At 42.0% G+C, this 20,577-nt stretch overlaps 2 protein-coding genes across 3 annotated transcripts in view; one reads left to right on the top strand and one right to left on the bottom strand.

The window, feature by feature from the left end:
- SCYL1 (SCY1 like pseudokinase 1) overlaps positions 1-11,297 on the top strand; it is a 92,699-nt gene extending 81,402 nt beyond the window's left edge. The window contains exon 19 of the mRNA XM_073554454.1: positions 10,734-11,297. The gene's annotated coding sequence lies outside the window, so the exon portion shown is untranslated. The remainder of the gene's footprint in view (positions 1-10,733) is intronic.
- LOC141058267 (serine/threonine-protein kinase MRCK alpha-like) overlaps positions 1-20,577 on the bottom strand; it is a 212,206-nt gene that overhangs the window by 4,247 nt on the left and 187,382 nt on the right. For both annotated transcript variants that reach the window (XM_073554451.1, XM_073554452.1), the window contains exons 18-34: positions 16,322-16,436; positions 15,965-16,113; positions 15,684-15,772; positions 15,556-15,605; positions 15,314-15,391; positions 14,125-14,193; positions 13,817-13,922; positions 13,604-13,737; positions 12,121-12,248; positions 11,944-12,025; positions 11,408-11,624; positions 11,251-11,313; positions 9,679-10,266; positions 1,477-1,574; positions 1,130-1,214; positions 925-1,045; positions 309-426 (exon numbers count right to left, since the gene is read on the bottom strand). In XM_073554451.1, the coding sequence (XP_073410552.1) occupies positions 309-426; positions 925-1,045; positions 1,130-1,214; positions 1,477-1,574; positions 9,679-10,266; positions 11,251-11,313; positions 11,408-11,624; positions 11,944-12,025; positions 12,121-12,248; positions 13,604-13,737; positions 13,817-13,922; positions 14,125-14,193; positions 15,314-15,391; positions 15,556-15,605; positions 15,684-15,772; positions 15,965-16,113; positions 16,322-16,436 (2,290 nt within the window). The remainder of the gene's footprint in view (positions 1-308; positions 427-924; positions 1,046-1,129; positions 1,215-1,476; positions 1,575-9,678; positions 10,267-11,250; positions 11,314-11,407; positions 11,625-11,943; positions 12,026-12,120; positions 12,249-13,603; positions 13,738-13,816; positions 13,923-14,124; positions 14,194-15,313; positions 15,392-15,555; positions 15,606-15,683; positions 15,773-15,964; positions 16,114-16,321; positions 16,437-20,577) is intronic.

Here is a 20,577-nt window from a genome sequence, read left to right as displayed (position 1 = left end):
CTGTTTCCTAAATGTCTCAGGGGCATTTTGCTGCATCCTTAGAAATTAATTGCCAAGTACTTGCCTATTGTTAATGATATGGTTTCTGTAAAACCATACGACCAATAGGCAACGCACGAGCAATGTTCTGATGTAACGGAAAGCCGCTGTGATGTTTAGGAGGCACCTTCTCAGCATACGCACTATTTGACCCAAGCCCAGAGACCAACAGTATCTAGAGGTTAAAGTGGTCATCTCAGATCATTTTCAGAAGAGCGACCTGTTCTTCAAAAAGTAATGTGACCAAATCTCCATTATACAGGTCTTACCACTGGAAGATCTTTCAACTGATGCTTTCCATCTCCAGGCCCAACATGAACCAAATGATTAAAATTCTTAGGATTGGAGATGAGTTTCGATCTCATCTGAGGATCTTTCATCATCTCCCTGTGAATGGAATTACAGAAGAGATACAGTAGGAACGATTAGATGAGCTAGACGGTCAAGACCTCCCTGAGCTTCGTGTATGTGGATAAAGGACTACATTGAGCATTTTTCCCTACTGGTATGGAGTAAGGTGCTGCCTCCATGTTAACAGGAATTGCTCCATGGGATCTGTAGAAGAGTGAATTCATACGTGGCAGAAATGTCTGCTACAGTTTTAAAACCCTATGCATATGCTATAGAAAGAACGCCATTCGGACGTGTGGAGCAGATTTTTAAACAAATCTGCCACATGTGAATTCCCCCCTAAATCTACACTCAGGACTTGCCTATATGTATGCCGGCTGTGCCGGAGAAGCGCTGAATCTGGGGTTATGTATGGGAGAACCCGATCTGTGAACAGTATAGGATCAATGTACTAAGGAATGACATTTAGTAAAAGACCCATTCTAAATCAGTGTGACCCTTTTCACAGAATAATTCCCACATCCGCCACCTTACCTTCTCTGCTGTTGCCGCTCCTCATCCGAAATTCGGAAGGAAAAATGTCTTTTGCTCTTTGTTTTAACCAGCTGTCTCCGGCTGTTATCTGAGGTCTCTGGAATGTCAAACTCATCTTGATCTGTTGGGGAGTGACAGTCAGTGGTCAGAATATCTTTTGTACAAAAATAATTCATATTTTGACTACAAATCTAAGAACACCAACCAGCTAATTTATTACGTAGATACACCAGACGGATTTTCTCCGTTCCAAAGATGCAAAGAGATCCTTCATAATTCAAAGGCCGAACCTGGGGAGAAAAAAAAAAAAAAAAAATTATATATATATATATATATATATATATATATAGCGCAGCAGCACAGTATAGCGCACGGAACATTTGCTCTGTCGGCACCATTATAGTCTATGGCCCCATTGGCGCATACGTCCGAATCCAGTTTTGCAGGAGGGGAGGTCCAGACATAAGCCCCAACTATGTCAGCGAATGCGTGGCACAATGCAATGTGAAAGCCCCCTAAAAGACAGAATTATTAGCAGTCCAAGAAACTCACTTTCTTCAGATGGACAGTCTGGATCCAGTCACTTTTTCGGACATCAAATATATCTACCGCATTTTCACTGAAAACTGTGAGATGAGGACAGGTGTACGCTGAAGGAAGAAAACATGGTCATTATCTCTACACATTCGTCCAGGTAGGAGCATTAATTTAGATACATAACAATGATTACTTTGCACAAGCAGATTAGGAAATCTAGTAGATCGCCATTAACAATAATTAAGATTTTCACTTTTTTTTTTTTAACCCCTTCACCCCCAAGGGTGGTTTGCACGTTCATGACCGGGCCAATTTTTACAATTTTGACCACTGTACCTTTATGAGGTCATAACTCTGGAACGCTTCCATGGATCCCGGTGATTCTGACATTGTTTTCTCGTGACATATTGTACTTCATGTTAGTGGTAAAATTTCATTCAAATAACTTGCGTTTGTGAGAAAAACGGAAATTTGGCGAAAATTTTGAAAATTTCGCAATTTTCCAACTTTGAATTTTTATGCCCTTAAATCACAGAGATACGGCACACAAAAAACTTGATAACTAACATTTCCCACATGTTTACTTTACATCAGCACAATTTTGGAACCAAAATTTATTTTTGTTAGGAAGTTATAAGGGTTAAAAGTTGACCAGCGATTTCTCATTTTTACAACACCATTTTATTTTTATGACCACATCACATTTGAAGCCACTTTGAGGGGTCTATATGAAAGAAAATACCCAAAAGTGACACCATTCTAAAAACTGCACCCCTTAAGGTGCTCAAAACCACATTCAAGAAGTTTATTAACCCTTTAGGTGCGTCACAGGAATTTTTTTTGAATATTTAAAAAAAAAAAAAAAATGAACATCTAACTTTTCTTCATAAAAAAAATACTTCAGGTTCAATTTTTTTTATTTTACCAAGGGTAACAGGAGAAATTGGACTGCAAAAGTTATTGTGCAATTTATCCTGAGTACGCTGATACCTGATATGTGGGGGGGAACGACTGTTTCGGCGCATGGCAGAGTTCAGAATGGAAGGAGCGCCGTTTGACTTTTTCAATGCAAAATTGGCTGGAATTCAGATTGGACGCCATGTCACGTTTGGAGAGTCCCTGATGTACCTAATCAGTGGAAACCCCCTACAAGTGACACCATTTTGGAAACTAAACCCCCCAAGGAACTTATCTAGATATGTGGTGAGAACTTTGAACCCACAAGGGCTTTACAGAAGTTCATAACGTACAGCGGTACAATTAAAAAATATTTTTTCCACAAAAATGATCTTTTCACCCTCAATTTTTTTCCAAGGGTAACAGGACCCTAAAAGTTATTGTGCAATTTGTCCTGAGTACGATAATACCCCACATGTGGGGGTAAACCACTATTTGGGCGCATGGCAGAGCTCGGAAGGGAAGCAGCGCCATTTGACGTTTTTGGCTGGAATTGAGATCGGACACCATGTCGCGATTGGAAAACCCCTGATGTACCAAAACAGTGGAAACCCCCCCACAAATGACACCATTTTGTAAACTAGACCCCCCAAGGAACTTATCTAGATGTGGTGAGCACTTTGAACCCCCCAATGCTTCACAGAAGTTTATAACGCCCGGGCGTGAAAATAAAAAATTCGTATTTTTTCCACAAACATGATCTTTTAGTCACCATTTTTTTATTTTCCCAAGGGTACCAGGAGAAATTGGACCCCAAAAGATGTTGTCCAATTTGTCCTGAGTATGCCGATACCCCATATGTGGGAGAAAACTACTGTATGGGCACACGTCGGGGCTCGGAAGGGAAGTAGTGACGTTTTGGAATGCAGACTTTGATGGAATGGTCTGCGGGTGTCATGTTTGGAGAGCCCCTAATGTACCTAAACAGTGGAAACCCCCACAAATGACCCCATTTTGGAAATGAGACCCCCTAAGGAACTTATCTAGATGTGTGGTGAGCACTTTGAACCCCCAAGTGCTTCACAGAAGTTTAACACTCAGACATGAAAATAAAAAAATCATTTTTTTCCACAAAAATGATATTTTTGCCCCCAATTTTTCATTTTCCTAAGGGTAACAGGATAAATTGGACCCCAAAAATTGTTTTGCAATTTGTCCTGAGTAGGCTGATACCCTACATGTGGGGGGTAAAACACTGTTTGGGCGCATGGCAGAGCTTGGAAGGGAAGGAGCACCATTTGACTTTTTCAACTCAGAATTGGCTGGAATTGAGATCAGATGCCATGTTGCATTTGGAGAGCCCCTGATGTGCCCAAACAGTGGAAACCCCCAATTCTAACTCCAACCCGAACCCCAACACACCCCTAACCCTAATCTCAGCCCTAACCCTAGCCCTAACGGAAAAATGGAAATAAATACATTTTTTTTATTTTATTAATTTTTCCCTAACTAAGGGGGTGATAACGGGGGGTTTGATTTACTATTTATGGCGGGTTTTATGCTTGGCGGCTGTCACACGATAAAAGACGCTTTTTATTGTAAAAATAGTTTTTGTATCACCACATATTGAGAGCTATAATTTTTCCGTATTTTGACACACCGAGTCATGTGAGGTCTTATTTTTTGCGGGACGAGTTGACGTTTTTATTGGTACCATTTTCGGGCACGTGACATTTTTTGATCGCTTTTTATTCCAATTTTTGGGACGCAGAATGAACAAAAACCAGCGTTTCATGAATTTCTTTTGGGGGGTGCGTTTACACCGTTCCGCGTGCGGTAAAATTGATAAAGCGGTTTTATTCTTCGGGTCAGTACGGTTACAGCGATACCTCATTTAGGTCGTTTTTTTATGTTTTGTCGGTTTTATGCAATGAAAACTATTTTATATAAAAAAATAATTATTTTTGCATCGCTTTATTCTGTGAGCTATAACTTTTATTTTTTCGCTGATGATGCTGTATGGTGGCTCGTTTTTTGCGGGACAAGATGACGTTTTCAGCGGTACCATGGATATTTATATGCGTCTTTTTGATCGCGCGTTATTACACTTTTTGTTTGGTGGTATGATAAATCATTTTTTGCTTCGTTTTTTATTTTTATTTTTTAAGGGGTTCGCGGCGATACCCAATATGTGTACTTTTATTGTTTTGTTGTTTTTTATTTCCAAAAAATGGATTTATTGGGGGGGAATATTTTTTTTTTCTAATTTATTTGGCGATTTTTTTTAAATTATTTTAACACTTTATTTTTTTTTTTTAACTTTATTAAATAGTCCCAGGTGGGACATCACTGTCCTGTGACAGATCGCTGATCTGTCACATCAGATCACTGTGACAGATCAGCACTCTGTCACAGGCAGTTCGGCAGACTTCCTCATGCCTGCGCTTTGCAGGCACTGAGGAAGCCAGCTTCCTGCAGGCCCCCGTCGCCATCTTGGATTCGGGGGCCTGCAGGAAAGGAGCCCCCCGCAGCAGTGCTGCACATTGCGCTGCCGTGGGGGGCTCAGGGAAGCACGGAGGGAGCCCCCTCCCTGCCAATGCTTCCCTTTAACCCCCGGTACACCGCGATCATGTTTGATCGCGGTGTGCAAGGGGTTAACGTGTCGGGGGCGGTCCGTGACCGCCCCTGACACATTGTGCCGGGTGTCAGCTGCGGTAATCAGCTAACAGCCGGCCGCGATCAGCGGCGCTCACCACGTGGGCGCCGCTGATCGCAGTAGACGTACTATCCCGTCCATGGGCATAGGGTCCCGGGTCCCATGGACGGGATAGTACGTCTGATGGCAGGAAGGGGTTAACTGATAAAAGCCTATTAAGATTCCTAGCCAGCAGATGGCAAGAGAAATAAAAATACATATATTAAAAAAATTATGATATCTTTCTCCATCTCTCCCTCTATATCAAATTAAATCAATGTAATTTACTTACATTATAATACTTTTTCACACCTTGTCATTTAACTAGTTACTAGTGATGAGCGAATGTGCCGAGATAAGGTGTTATCTGAGCATGCTCAGGTGCTGACTGAGTGACTTTGGCTTCCCCACAGTTGCATGTCTTGCATGTGTAGCGGCTGTCCAACAGGCGCAATTCATGCAGCCGCAAGAACTAGAACATATTATTCAAGCACGAAGTCACTCAGTACATAAGCATGCTCAGATAGCACCTTATTCGAGCACATTTGTTCATCACTAGCACTTACCTTTAAAGAGCTCTCTTTTTAAGCCGTGTCTTTTTATGATAAACATATATTGTAGTATTTACACATGGCTGCTTGTCGTAGCTAACTTGTTAGTTTTGCAGTACAGATTAGCACAGATGAGTGGAGTCACTTCATATAAATGGTGGACCAGTCAACAGCTCAGTTGTACTGCTGGAGGCCTAGTTGTAAGGCAGCATTACAGAACTAAACATTATCTGGTTAATAAGGAGCTGTATATCATTAATTTCTGGAGTCAGCTGACAAACAAATTCAATAGATTATTGCAAATAATTTCTGCTGTCATAAATCACACGCCCTGCTGTAATGCATAGACAGATGACACTGGAAAGTAGGATGTGCTTTTGAAATTCAAATTAATATGTCAGAAGTAAAAGGAGGTCAATTATGGCCTTGTTTGGTAGTACTACTGCTGGGATGACTAGTGCCAATGGTATTAGTGCTTCTGCTACTTCTAGTGGCTCCTACATTCTTAGCCATTCTGAGAGTTTTTGTTTTTTCTTTTACACGTCAGCGTATTTAAAAAAAAAAAAATGATTACCGTACATTTTGTAGAATATCAATTAACTTGTGATATTTTCAACTATTCAATCCGTTTCAAAAAGTAATGCGTACATGTACAGAAAGCAAAATGTTGAGGTCGGCCAGTGTATAATGTATATATACACACACACAGCTCAAAAAAATAAAGGGAACACAATGTAACTCCAAGTAAATCAAACTTCTGTGAAATCCAACAGTCCACTTAGGAAGCAACACTGATTGACAATCAATTTCACATGCTGTTGTTCAAATGGAATAAACAGATGGAAATTATTGGCAATTATCAGGACCCACTCAAAGGAGCGTTTCTGCAGGTGGGGACCACAGACCACATCTCAGAACCAATGCTTTCTGGATGATGGGAATAGAAGAATCCAGGATATCTATAAACAGAAAGATAGTGAGGAAACACTTAGCTAACCTAAATGAATTCAAGTCTCCAGGTCCAGATTAATTACACCCCAGAGTACTGAAGAAAATAGACATTTTTGAACCCCTCTCCATAATCATTGAAAATTCTTGGAGAACAGGAGAAGTCCCAGAAGACTGGAGAAGAGCAAATGTTGTTCCTATCTTCAAAAAGGGGAAGAAGGTGGACACAGGCAACTATAGGCCGGTGAGTTGGACTTCTATACCAGGAAAGATCTTTGAACAAATTATTAAACATGTATGTCAGTACCTGGATAAGAATGAAGTAATTTAAGAGCATGGGTTTGTAACTAATAAGTCATGTCAGACTAACTTAATTTCCTTCTACGATGGAATCACTGATTGGGTGGATCAAGGAAATGCTGTAAATATAATATATCTTGACTTCAGCAAAGCATTTGACAAAGTATCTCATACAATCCTATTGAAAAAATGACTAAGTATGGAATGGACAAGGCAACTATTAGGTGGATTCATAACTGGCTTAGTGATCGGACCCAAAGAGTGGTCGTAAATGGCTGCACATCCAGTTGGAAGAATGTCTCAAGTGGGGTACCACAGGGCTCTGTCCTGGGCCCTGTATTGTTCAACATCTTTATCAACGATTTAGATGAAGGAATTGAGGGTAAACGGATTAAATTTGCTGATGACACAAAGCTAGGAGGGATAGCTAATACTAGAGAAGAGAGGATTCAAAAATATATAAATAAATTGGAGCAGTGGGCAGCAACTAACAGAATGGTTTTTAACAGGGAAAAATGCCAAGTACTACATCTGGGCAATAAAAATGAAAAAAAGCATATACAGAATGGGAGGAATAGGGCTAAGCAACAGCACATGTGAAAAAGACTTGGGTATACTAATAGATCACAGACTGAATATGAGTCAACAGTGTGATGCAGCAGCAAAAAAGGCAAATGCAATTCTAGGATGTATTAACAGAAGCATACAGTCTAGATCACGTGAAGTCATTATTTCCCTCTACTCCTCTTTGGTCAGACCTCATCTGGAATATTGTGTCCAGTTTTGGGCACCACATTTTAAAAAAGACATCAACAAACTGGAGCAAGTTCAGAAAAGAGCGACCAGAATAGTGACCGGTCTGCAAACCCTGTCTTATGAGGAAAGGTTGCAGGATATGGGAATGTTTAGTTTGCAAAAAAGAAGACTGAGAGGAGACTTAATAGCTGTCTACAAATATCTAAAGGGCTGTCACATTGTAGAAGGATCATCTTTATTCTCATTTGCACAAGGAAAGACTAGAAGCAATGGGATGAGACACAGACTAGATATTAGAAAAAACTTTTTGACAGAGTGATCAATGAGTGGAACAGGCTACCACGAGAAGTGGCAACTACTCCTTCAATGGAAGCCTTTAAACAGAGGCTGGACAGACATTGACTGGGATGATTTAGCGAATCCTGCTTTGAGCAGAGGGTTGGACCAGATGGCCCAGAAGGTCCCTTCCAACTCTATGATTCTATGTTTTGGTCACTTTTGAATGTTGGTTGCGCTTTTACACTCGTGGTAGCATGAGACGGACTCTACAACCCATACAAGTGGCTCAGGTAGTGCAGCACATCCAGGATGGCACATCAATGCGAGCTGTGGCAAAAAGGTTTGTTGCGTAGTGTCCAGAGGCTGGAGGCGCTACTAGGAGAAAGGCCAGTACACCAGGAGACGTGGAGATAGCCATAGGAGGGCAACAACCCAGCAGCAGGACCGCTACCTCTGCCTTTGTGCAAGGAGGAACACTGCCAGAGCTCTGCAAAATGACCTCCAGCAGGCCACAAATGTGCATGTGTCTGCACAAACTGTTAGAAACAGACTCCATGAGGATGGTCTGAGTGCCCGACGTCCACAGATGGGGGTTGTGTTCACAGCCCAACACCGTGCAGGACGCTTGGCATTTGCCACAGAACACCAGGATTGGCAAATTCGCCACAGGCGCCCTGTGCTCTTCACAGATGAAAGAAGGTTCACACTGAGCACATGTGACATACGTGAGAGTCTGGAGATGCCGTGGAGAGCGATCTGCTTCCAGCAACATCCTGCAGCATGACCGGTTTGGCAATGGGTCAGTAATGGTGCATTAAAATTAGGAAAAATCATATGCAATTGTAATTCAAATGCAGCAGAACTGAGGTCAGCAACGTTAGATCAGTGATCAATCACAATGAAACTTGCTGCTGCCAACTCTCTTATGTCTCTGTCCCATCAATTGAATATATTTGCATTATTCACAGATTACTAATTACTACACTCCTCTTCTTCATTGTTGCATGAAGTTGTACAATTTATTACTGAGTGGAGTATTTGTCCACCGTTTTAGGGATTTCTCTTTCTGTACTTTTTGCCAAGCTGTGAATTCTTAGGTCCGCTCACTATCGTAAAAAACCACCCTATAATAGCTGCTGCATTCCTCACCTTGGCTTTTATACAGGACATGATAAACAGGAGGGACTATGGTATAGTGCAGCCCAAGTGGTTGTGCTGGAGGTCATGTCAGCCTTCTGTGATAGATATAGCGATTTATATTCTCTCTCTTTCTTATTCTTCTTATAAGCAACATATTTACTCCAGTCCTTGCACATTATTATTTTTGGGTTCTTTTTAAGGCTGTGCTTTTTGGACTCCTTACCTTGCTTAGGAGTTGCAACTATTGTCTTTAAGTCTTTTACGAAGTGATTAACTAGAGTGGCTCAAGAGCAGAAATTTGATATAGATTTATGGGAAAGGATGACATGCCGTCACAGCAGAAGAGGACCAGGACCGGATTTACTTTTTGGCATTTCTTATATACATTTATCAACAGATCAAGTGAAATGATGCAACATCTGAATATTAATACACTACAAAGCAGTCATGCTGAATCTTTAGAAATGGGGGCCAACAAAGTAAATCAATTTATAGAACGAATAGCTAAAAACAAAAGAAAAGAAAAAATAAAGTGGCAATATATAGTGTTGGAAAACAAAATAACATCCTCAAATGTTATTTGCATGCAAATAGATATACCAATTTACAGATGGTAAAAAATAAAATGTGAAAGATACATATTACACTTACCGCAAGCCAATGGAGGTGCGGGCCACATGATTTCTTGTGAACGTGACTTTTTCCCCTCTGCATTCACATATATTCCAAATGTGGAGAAACATAATAGATACTCGCTAAGTGCCAGTCTTGCTGCGCAGAGTGCATCAGGGGCAGCTTGTATAAGGAAGGTTAGCTTGGGATCATCTGCATTTGGAAAGTTCAATGGTGCCCCTTCATTTAGGAGAGGATAAAGAGAGAAACCGGATGTAAATCCAACACAAAGTCTTTCCCCCAGGATGTCCATACACTGTACAACTCCCGCTGCTTGAAACTCTTTAATCCGCCGGGGAAGACCCTTTCGGTTGGTTAATTGGAAGCAGACAACCTGACGCTTGGATGCAGCACAAAGAACAGACGTTGAGCCTTGGCAGACCAACCCAGTTGTAATGACTTGACAGCCCTTTGCTTCAGGGATCTTCACTCCAGGAGAGTCCGGTGAAAGGTCCCAGGAGAAGAGACGGACACTATGACTCTTCCCACAAAGGACCGCCAACTGCTGGACTTCTGGGACACAGCGCAAGGACAAAACACGCTTACAGTCTCCTAGCTGGGTGATTTCTAGTTTAAGAAATATACAGTTAGAAGTTATCATTTAATTTGTCCTAAAAGTAAACTACATACACAGAAATTGTTTTTAATACAGTGTAAACAAAATAATATAAAAACATACCCAACGTAAAGTAGACGTCTTGTAGCTACAATGTCACGGCAACACTGTCAGTGTGAACAAATCTCTTATGTTTTGATAGTCAATATTTTAATTTTACATTTTTTCGTGCCATTCCCAACATCCAAACAAATATTAGATCTATAATAGGTATGTATACTTCACCATATAATAATCATAGTAGGTAGCACTTAAAGAGGTTGTCAAAAAAAGAAAACAAAAATGGGGGTCATAGGTGATATGCTAAATGGGGTTAGGAAACAGTTTAAAAAAATAAAAAATTACCTTTTGTGTAAATCAGGCTTGTGTGTCAAAAGTATTTTTAAAATGCTTTTTTTTTTTTTTTTTTGTTTTATAGATCTGGGAAAAAAAAAATATTTGCACCAGCCCTGACTAGCTAACAGGTGCCCTGGGGATGCCGGAAGGCGAAAAGATTCGCGAAGCCGTCGTTTAACTCCCGGGTATCACTGACATGGATGCTGGACTGGAGTCCAGCAAATTGGTCGGCTCATCTCTGGTATTATCCGTTTGTAAAGTAGAGAACTTAGGATCTACTATTCACAATATGGGATGTTATCAAAACAAATTGGGTCCGACTCAGGCTACTGCTACTAATGTTCACGTGTAGAATAACAAATCACGATCTAATATAAGGCCTGGAGGTACACATGAAAATATACACACACATATACATTCATACACACACATACATACATACATACATAAATACATATACACATTTTCTTATCTTAAAATCAGATTTCAACATACATCTTTTTCTGACAATTTAGATGCCCCCATTGCCAGTGCAAAGTTTGATGAACGAATATGCTCACGACTACTTTATGGCTGCAGATATTTAGAAACAGGCTCACCATTTTTACTTATGTGTAACAAATAAAGTCCATCTTCTGTCCCCAAAGCAATCCTGTCCTGATCTGAAAAAAAGAAATAATTAAATTTTACACCTTGCATGTACTCTGCAGCAGTATACAGGAACTTACTTATTTTAATGCCATAAATATACATTACCCATGATGGCGGCACAGATCGTTGTGCGTATGAGGGGCAGTGCACTGTCATACGCCTCCTTCAGCAACCGAACAGAGAGATCTTGAGGCCTCTGCTCCCGCAGCAGCGACTGAAGTTCCTTCAGCACTTGCACCCATTTCTGCATTTCCTCTGAAGTCTCTGCCAGCAGAAGCTGAGATGACATGGTGAATGGGAAGCTGAGCTGTGAGAAGGTCACCTGCACCAGATGAAAATGTAGCAATGATTGGATGAGCCACAAGTAAAAACATAAATCACATCAAGCCCAGTTAAACAAAAAAAAAAAAATCTGTCCTGCCATTCAGTTCAGGCCCAAGGGGTCAACAAGTTATCACCTATCTTGTGTACAGAAGATAAAGGCATTCTCTGGTGAAAACCAGGTAAGACCTCAGTTAGACTGGGTTGGTAGCGGTAGTAATGGCAGGTCTACTTGCGGTAACCCATTTCACTAATGGCTGAACCTATATTGATATTCGATTAAAACCCTAATTCTTGAAACTCAGGTCTTCATTACTCACCCGAAATATACAGGGAATGTCTTTGGGATTAGCATGAATGACATCAGACTCCAAGACGGAACTGGCCGAAAAGTGTTGATCTCTACACAAAGCCAAAAAAATTGAGACAATTGTTAATTACCGCTGGAAGTACAATAAGAAAAGTAAGCAGCAAGTGTGGACTATGTTGGGACACACCTCATATCGATGACCTGTAGGATAGTGGTGTTACACTGAGAGCTGGCATCATACACAAGGACCTTGAAGTCACTTATAATTACGTAGGCTCGCTGCCATCCTTTCTTTACTCCTGCTGGCTTAGGGATCTAAAGAATAATATTATATCACAAACATTGGGAACTTAGTTGACATTTTTAGCAAAAAACAGTAAAAGCCATCCCACCCAGACAAAGTGGTCCCAATCAGGTTGGACCAAACTGGAATGTGCCAGCAGGCCTCAAAATAGATGGAGGCAGAGCTGGACCAAGGCCTGACTGTTTCCTACCTGTGAAAAGCTATATAGACAAGATACACAGCTGTGAAAGGGACGTACTGGGACAGTGTAAATAGTCCTCTTGTTTATATTTGTATAAAATGTATATTTATGTATAAGGGAATGTTTTACCTGTGAATACTGCTATGGTGTATGTTTTTGCTTTCTATAAGAGGTTCATAGGGAAAGTGTAGTACCTAAATTTAGCCACAAGATGGGGTACATTATAGTTTGTTAGGCACAGTAAATAGTTAATTTAGGAGGGGTCACTGTGCACAAGCCAGGAGGATTTCCTGAGTTTAGTCAGTTGGGGCCAGGGCGCCCATTTAGCTCGGGTGGGCTATATAGCCCGGGTAGCACCAAAACACAACATTATTAAGGGTGAAGCCCAGCCATCCAGTACCAGTGGGTCCAAACACCGACAGTTACAGCATTGCTAGCAGTGCAGCAGTAGTGGAAACTGTAGCTACAAGAGAAGTCACAGCATTGTAGGCAGGTTATGGAGTGAGTTGATGCCCTCAGAACCAGGGCAAAAAGGGCTGAGAGAACTCCCCAACAAAGTAAGTCTGGACAGGGAGGACACTGAGGAACCGAAAGATACGGTCCGACCCGGGAACATGCCAAGTTACAGAGAGAGAAGGACAGGGAAAGAGGAAGAGTTGCATTGCGTGAATTCTGATGTTGATGCTCTACCAAACATGGATGTGCTGTGTGAGAAGATCAGTAAAATTGTTTATTTGAAAAGTTAAAATGGACTGTGGCTCATTTTGTGCGAAACCGAAAAGAGGCAACTTCCAACAACGTAATGAAGGCCCTGATGGTGCAGGTGATTGAGCCACAAGTATGCTGACTAAGGGACACTGTATTCATGTGATGGGAGGCCAGGGCACAGATATACCGCAATTCTCGACCATGACGACGGCTCTGGCCCTCCGTCACACTTGAGAGCCGAACGTGTATGTGTATGAGGGATAATGGGGTGTGAGTCGCTCGTGAAAGAGTTAGCTGAGCCAGCAATAGGCTCCAAGACTCGACTGTGGTTACATCCCCTGCATCTCCTAGAATTACACCCTTGGATCTTTTCATTTGGCAAGTCATTTTTAACTGTCCTAGGAGTATTATGTACCAGGTGGTCAACGCTAGGATAAAAAAGAAAAATAAAATAACAGATAAAAATAATCGACTAACCGATAAGTTTCCTTCCATCGCAGTACCACTGCCAGTGTTTGGGTCTACTCCAAGAATCCTCTTATTTTGACTGGGGGGAGATGGACAGATTGTGGCACCATCACAACAGGCTAGATGGCACATGTATCCACACACTGAAAGAAAACAAAAGCAACATTAGTTGTAAAATACTCTGAAAAACAAAAGCGGAACAAAAAAAGAAGCAGTTCTCACATTCACAGCACACTCCTTGTCGCACCAGTCCAACCATCACAGATGTACACCGAAGACATTTTGTCGGAGATGTAAAGGTTTTCACTTTGAAAGTGTGCACCTTCGGCTGTAGGGAGATTAAATTAAAGAGAGCTGAACCATCAGAGAAACTCAAAAAAAACAAGTACTAAAAATGTTGCACCCACTGGTCAAGGAGGGGAAGGTGGCAGTTTGAGTACTCTTCTATCAACACAAATATTTGTGCCGATATCAACTATGGCATTTACGGTCCACAGAGGTGGTATTATAGTAGATCAAAGTATGGATACCTTGTCTGACGTCTCTTCGATACTTTCTATGAAACCAACAGATCTTCTGTTCACTTTATTTTTGACGGACTAATGAGACAAAACAATTTATACAATTTTGTTGGTTTTCGACAATTATCCTTATGGACTTATTTTCTAATTACTGTCAAGAATTAGAAAGCTCTAAGCAACATATAATATACTGTACATCACTCATGTTATGTTACACAAAATTACTAAAACTAGACTTCGAGTTTTGGAAAGGTTATAAAAAAGGAGATTTACGATTATGCAACTTTTTAAGTTAATTTTCAAGATCTCCATGTTCACATTATGTAAATTGCTTACAGTTTGTCACAACAGTATTTTACCCTGCGCTCACATCGGTGCGCTTTCCATTGTATTATCGTACCACAACCCATAGAATTTTATTGATCCATATTCACATCAGTATTAAAAACAGATTCATTTTTCGGATCCTTGAGTCGCAGAGTATGTCCCATTTTTCATCCATTTTGTGGATCAGACTCTGCACATCAATGGGGATCGGTATAAAACAGATGAAACTTTGCACTCCAGAGATCCATCCATGTCTTATCAGTTTTAAACTGATGCATTGGATAAATTGATATCAATTAATAAATTTATTTTTATTTATTTATTTATTTATTTTTTTTAAGTACCGGCTTTAGGGAAAAAAAATAAAAAAATTGTTATGATGCAGCTAGGATGACAAACCAAAAAAGAAAAAAAAAAAATCAGTTGCTTTCTTTTGTGTGAGAAAACTCAAATAAATATGTCAGTGTAGCTTTAGATTGTCATTTTGAACAAAAGCCATCAAGGATGACCATTATAATCAAAAAGGTATGATCGGATTCTAAAACTGGTTATAGAAATTAGATGGCACTACACACAACACTCACTTTCCCTCATCCCCCTTTTCCCATAGACTTGCATCTACAGGTCAGTATCTGGGTCAGAAGGCCTGCGGCCAGTTTTTACATCTTAGTCCAGTTTACCGCTTCCAACGTTTATGGTCTAATTGGAAGATATTTATTGTCTAGAGAATGAGACCGTAAGCACACTCCGCTTTACTGATACACTGATCACAGAATCAAGATGTTAAAAATACTGTAATCTTATTAGCTAAGAAAATTTCCTCCGGTCCCCAATAATAAGTAAGGGATCAGTACTAGTGACTCCTACTCACATCAGTTCTGTCTCGTCTCAAGATGACGTTGCCCAATACTTGGGATTGTTCAGGATTTTCTGAACCGCCAACATCCTTCTGTTGGGAAGAACAAAACAAAGAATCACTTAAAATTGACAAAATGGCAACCAAGGAGGCAGCCTCCTAACTTTTTACATTTCCATGGATAGTCATTGATGAAACTTCCTAGGCAAAATGTGCTCATTCTTGATAAACATACAACTTAAACGGGACATTCATACCTCAGCACGAAACGAGAGAAAAGGAATGAGAGAACGCTGCGGCTTGTTTTCTGAAAAACACATAAAATTCACACTGTAGACAAAGCCTAATAGGCATAATTTATCTGCAAGGGACAACCTCATCTTACCTGTTGTCCCCTTTGTCTTTGCTTCCTCACGCAACTTCTCCATTTCCACTCTTAACTTCTTGTTCTCTTCATCTGCCTCCTGTAGCTTTCTATTGAAAGTCATAACATACAACTTAAATCATTCTTTTCAAGTTGTTTTTCATAACGTAATGATCAGTATATCAAGACTACATGCAAAATGCTTTTTTCAGCAAATACAGAAAGTAGAAAATTTAGATATGTTTAACCTATTACAAAGTCATTGAGATAGGGTTCTACTCATACACAATGGCAGTCCGCACCTGTCTGTTTCAACGCTCTCAGACTTAAGTTTATTTAGTTCCTCTTGGAAACTCTGCTTGGCTCTGATCTCTGCATCAAGAGCGCACTGGAGCTCTAGTCGTGCCGAAGCCTCTAGTTTCTGTAGCCTTCGGGCTTTCCATTGACTCTCCTAGAAAGCGAGAAGCAATACATGGTGTAGTCACTAAAATTCCCTAAAATTGATCATTTAAAACTTGCTAAAAAAGTTATCAGATGAAATTAATCTTAGTGAGCTGTTGAATGGCTACACATGTAAAGAATTTGGAAAAATCTCTGTCTCGAGTGTCTTTCAATGAATTTTCACAAACTTCAACAACTTAAGAGCCGCCATTTCTTACCCCTGATTTGCTGGATGGTGTTTGACTTCCAGAACTTTTTAGCGTCTCCAATTCTTCTGTCATTTTGACGGATAAGGCTTGTAGATAAACACGTGATTGTTTCTCATCATTCACCCTACAGAAAAAATTAAAAAAAGAATGAAATGTGTATTTGTAGAACACGGCTAACTGGGTTTACATTGGATTGGAAATTAAATTACCTATTGTATTAGCAATCAATGGAAATTTTTTTTTTTTTAATGTTTACAGACATCTCAAGGAAGTAATGGAAACGGTACAAGGGAGATTTTGTACAATTTGTTGCATATTATTCCAGCATAAAGGAGTTTGAATCGCAGACCTCGTAAAAAATGTTGCACAACTTTTTCTAAACATGTGTCCGAAATTTAATTCTACATCCATTAGCAAACTTTTAGGTTACCGTAATTCAGCTACACCAATGATTGAGCCACAGGATTTTCTTTCAAAGGAGGACCAAGATGGCAGCCGTGGGGACCTTCAGAAGGACACTGGGCTTCTACAACAGCCCATTAGCATCTAACTATGTGACCAATCATGCCGACAGCAACATTTATATTGTTAAACAGCAATTGGAGCCAACACCAGTCGCTGCAGTATAACACAGCTAGCTTATGACTGGTTTGGAAAAGACTCCGCATCTAAGCCCATCTCATACATGGGGGCCAGACACTGCAAGTGTAACGGGACGCGGGGCGGTAGCCGTGGCCAAGGTACTTCTCTTTTACGCCCCACCCTGTTACATGAAGGTGGGGGTCCTGGTTGGGGGGTGTGGACTTGTGCTGTGGAGGGTGATATGCCCTTTCAGGCCACATGTAACCGATGGCATCGGTTGACCAGGACCAGATGTTTGAAAGTTCAATGAGGAAGACCACCAGTCAAAAATAAACTTTTTACTTAACGATAACTTGGAAGAAATTATATACAGGAGAGAGAGAGGGCACGCAACTTTATGACAGTTTGTTTCACAATAGAGCATTTTCCACACACAGTTCCAATTCCTTCCTCTTTTCTCACTTGTTCTCCATCTTAACCGTTCCCCTCTACTTCACCACAAACCAGCTCAGTACTACAGTCCAGTTAGCAAGAGTACTATTCTCAACCCGTAGTTCAGCGTCTTCTCTCCTCTCTAGGGAAGTATAGTGCCAGTACTTATCGCCTCTGTCTCTCTGAAACGCTCAACTGGACAATCTCTTAATCTTCCATACTCGTGTCTCATTTTGGCCCGTTACTTCTCTGAGTTATAAACTTCAGGCTATACTGCTAGGCGTCCTGACCCAGGACCTGTCTCCGATCACTTCTGTGTCTCTCTACTAGGATCTCGCTATCCTCGGTCTCCTCTCTCGTCAAGGACACCCACATCATTTAACAATTCTCACATCAGACCTAAGGTCCTCTTTCTATTCACGCTGGGCCCTTTCTAACATTGACAGGTAATGGTCTGTCCCTTCAGCTTAGCCCTTCCCACTCTGGGCTAGTCCCAACCATTAACTGTTACTTTCTGTATTAACTACCCCTGTTGCAGGGCAGAACATAGCTTCATCACTAACAATACAAATTATTACACATAAAACCATCATATCACTATTCACATTATACAATATAGCATTACACTTGTTCTTCAAGGGAGAAACGCGGGCATTATGTCCATCTCCTTACACAATTCCATTTTATGTCAGGAAGGGGGGGTTAAACTAGTTCTAAAAAAATATTTAAGGGTACATATGAACATAAAGCTATGGTTGATGTTAATGAAAGAGCAAGAAGATTAATTCCCCCTCCTACCGCTCCCTATCTAATATGAACTACTGCAATCTCTCCAACGCAAAACCTTTGCCCTTGACGCTCACCTCCCTGCTCCCTCTCTCTGGAGCACTCTGGAATCCCCACTCCATCTGCAATAAGCTTCATGTGATTCATGACCTTTCTCGCAAGCTTGCCTTCCTCGGCCTCACAGAAACATGTCTGACACCGCCTCCCCGGCTGCACTGTGTAAGGCTAGTTTCACATTAGCGCTTTTGAGCGCAGCGACGGACTGCGCACGGCCGCCGCTAAGCCCCACCCCCTGCCGCGCCTCCGCCAGTAGCTCCGCCTACGGCGCATGACGCTGCATGCGTCCCCCATCTTTATCACTAGGGGCGCAGGCCGTGCGCAGTATGCGTTTGGCGGCGCATGCGTCCTTTTGACGGTGCGCCGACCTGCACCAAACGCAACCTGCTGCAGTTTGGTTGCGCTCGGCGCACCGTCAAAAAGGCGCATGCGCCGCCAAACACATACTGCGCACGGCCTGTGCCCCCAGTGATAAAGATAGGGGACGCAGGATGCATGCAGCGTCATGCGCCGGTAGGCGGAGCTACCGGCGGAGGCGCGGCAGGGGCGGGGCTTAGCGGCGGCTGTGCACAGGCCGTCGCTGCGCTCAAAAGCGCTAATGTGAAACTAGCCTTACAGCGGCCTCCACTTCACCCACACTCCTCGCCCCAGCAACAGACATGGTTGAGGAGTAGGTTTTCTCCTTTCTACTAACTGCACCTTTAACCCAATCCACCCTCTACCCTCCCTTATCCTTTCCTCTATTGAAGTCCACTCTGACCGCATCTACTCTCCCTCCAACCTCCAAGTGGCCATCATATACGGACCTCTGGGCCCAGACACTGCCTTTATTGGCCAATTCTCTACCTGGCTTCTTCACTTTCTTTACATTGACATTTCTACTATCATCATAGGTGACTTCAACTTCCCCACTGATAACCTTCAGTCAACAGCCTCCAAACTCCTTCCTGTCTCTTACTTCCATCTTTTGGACTTGCTCAGTGGTCCTCCTCAGCCACCCACACAGACAGACATATATTAGACCTAGTTTTCACCCGTCTCTGCTCCCTATCTAACTTCACAACCTCCCCTCTCCCTCTGACCACCATCTACTCACTTTCTCATCCCTGTCCTCCACCTGCCACCCATGTCCGGCAACATGCGCATCCCAGCAGAAACCTCGCACACCTAGACACCCACACGCTGTCTGACTCTATTCTACCACTGGCATCCATATCCTCGCTCCATGACACAGACACTGCCACTACTTTCTACAATGCCACTCTCGCCTCAGCTATTGACACGGTCGCCCCTTTCATTTATGGCAGAGTGCAACGCATCAATAGACAAATCTGCACAATAACATCACTAAAAAGCTCCGGCAAGTGCCCAGGGTTGCAGAGCAGCATTGGAAGAAAACAAATTTGAAAGATGATTTCACTGCACTCAAACAAGCAACATTCGCTTTCAAATCTGCCCTCATCTCTGCTAAACAGGCCTACTTCACAACCCTCATATCTTCCCTATCTTACAACCCCAGTTATTCAAAACATTTAACTCCCTCCTGTGCTCCCTCATCTCTGCTAAGGACTTTGCCACACACTTCAAAAATAAGATCGACCAAACAAGGCAAGTCTTTACTGTTCAACCACCACAACCCCTTTGGTATACCAGACCAACCACCATAACCTCCCTCTCCAAAATCACAAAAGGGGAGCTTAATTGTCTCCTCTCCAAGTCACACCTCACCACACCTCCTACCCGTTTTCCCTCATACCGGAAGTCCACTGCCTCAGAGTAACCCTTGACTCTGTCCTTCAAACCACATCCAAGCTCTCCACCTCCTGTCACCTCCAGCTCAAAAATGTTTCCAGAATCCGTCCTTTCCTTAACCCTCAATCTACTAAAATGCTTGTGCATGTCCTCATCATCTCCTGTCTCGACTACTGCAAAATCCTTTTCTGTGGCCTCCCTGCTAACACTTTCACACCTCTCCAGTCCATCCTTAACTCTGCTGCCCGACTAATTCATCTCTCTCCTCGCTACTCCCCTCTACAAATCTTTTGACTGGCTCCCATTCCCTCAGCGTATCCAGTTCAAATTACTAATACTAACCTACAAAGTCATCCATAACCTGTCTCCTCCATATATCTCTGAACTAATCTCCCTATATCTTCCCTCATGTAATCTTCGGTCCTCCCAAGACCTCCTTCTCTCCTTCACACTTATTCGCTCCTCACTCAACCGCCTCCAAGAATTCTCCAGAATATCCCCCATCCTCTGGAATTCTGTGCCCCAACACGTCCGACTATCAACCACATTCAGGTCCTTCATACGGAACCTGAAAACCCACCTCTTTAAGAAAGCTTACAGCCCGCAATGACACCGCTGCCACCTCACCAACACCGGAGCTGCTGCAACCCCCAATC

Source organism: Dendrobates tinctorius, unplaced genomic scaffold, assembly GCF_039654945.1.
Source record: "Dendrobates tinctorius isolate UK_male_01 unplaced genomic scaffold, ASM3965494v1 ptg000211l, whole genome shotgun sequence".
NCBI classification, from domain to species: Eukaryota; Metazoa; Chordata; class Amphibia; order Anura; family Dendrobatidae; genus Dendrobates; species Dendrobates tinctorius.
This window is presented reverse-complemented; position numbering and strand designations above follow the sequence as displayed.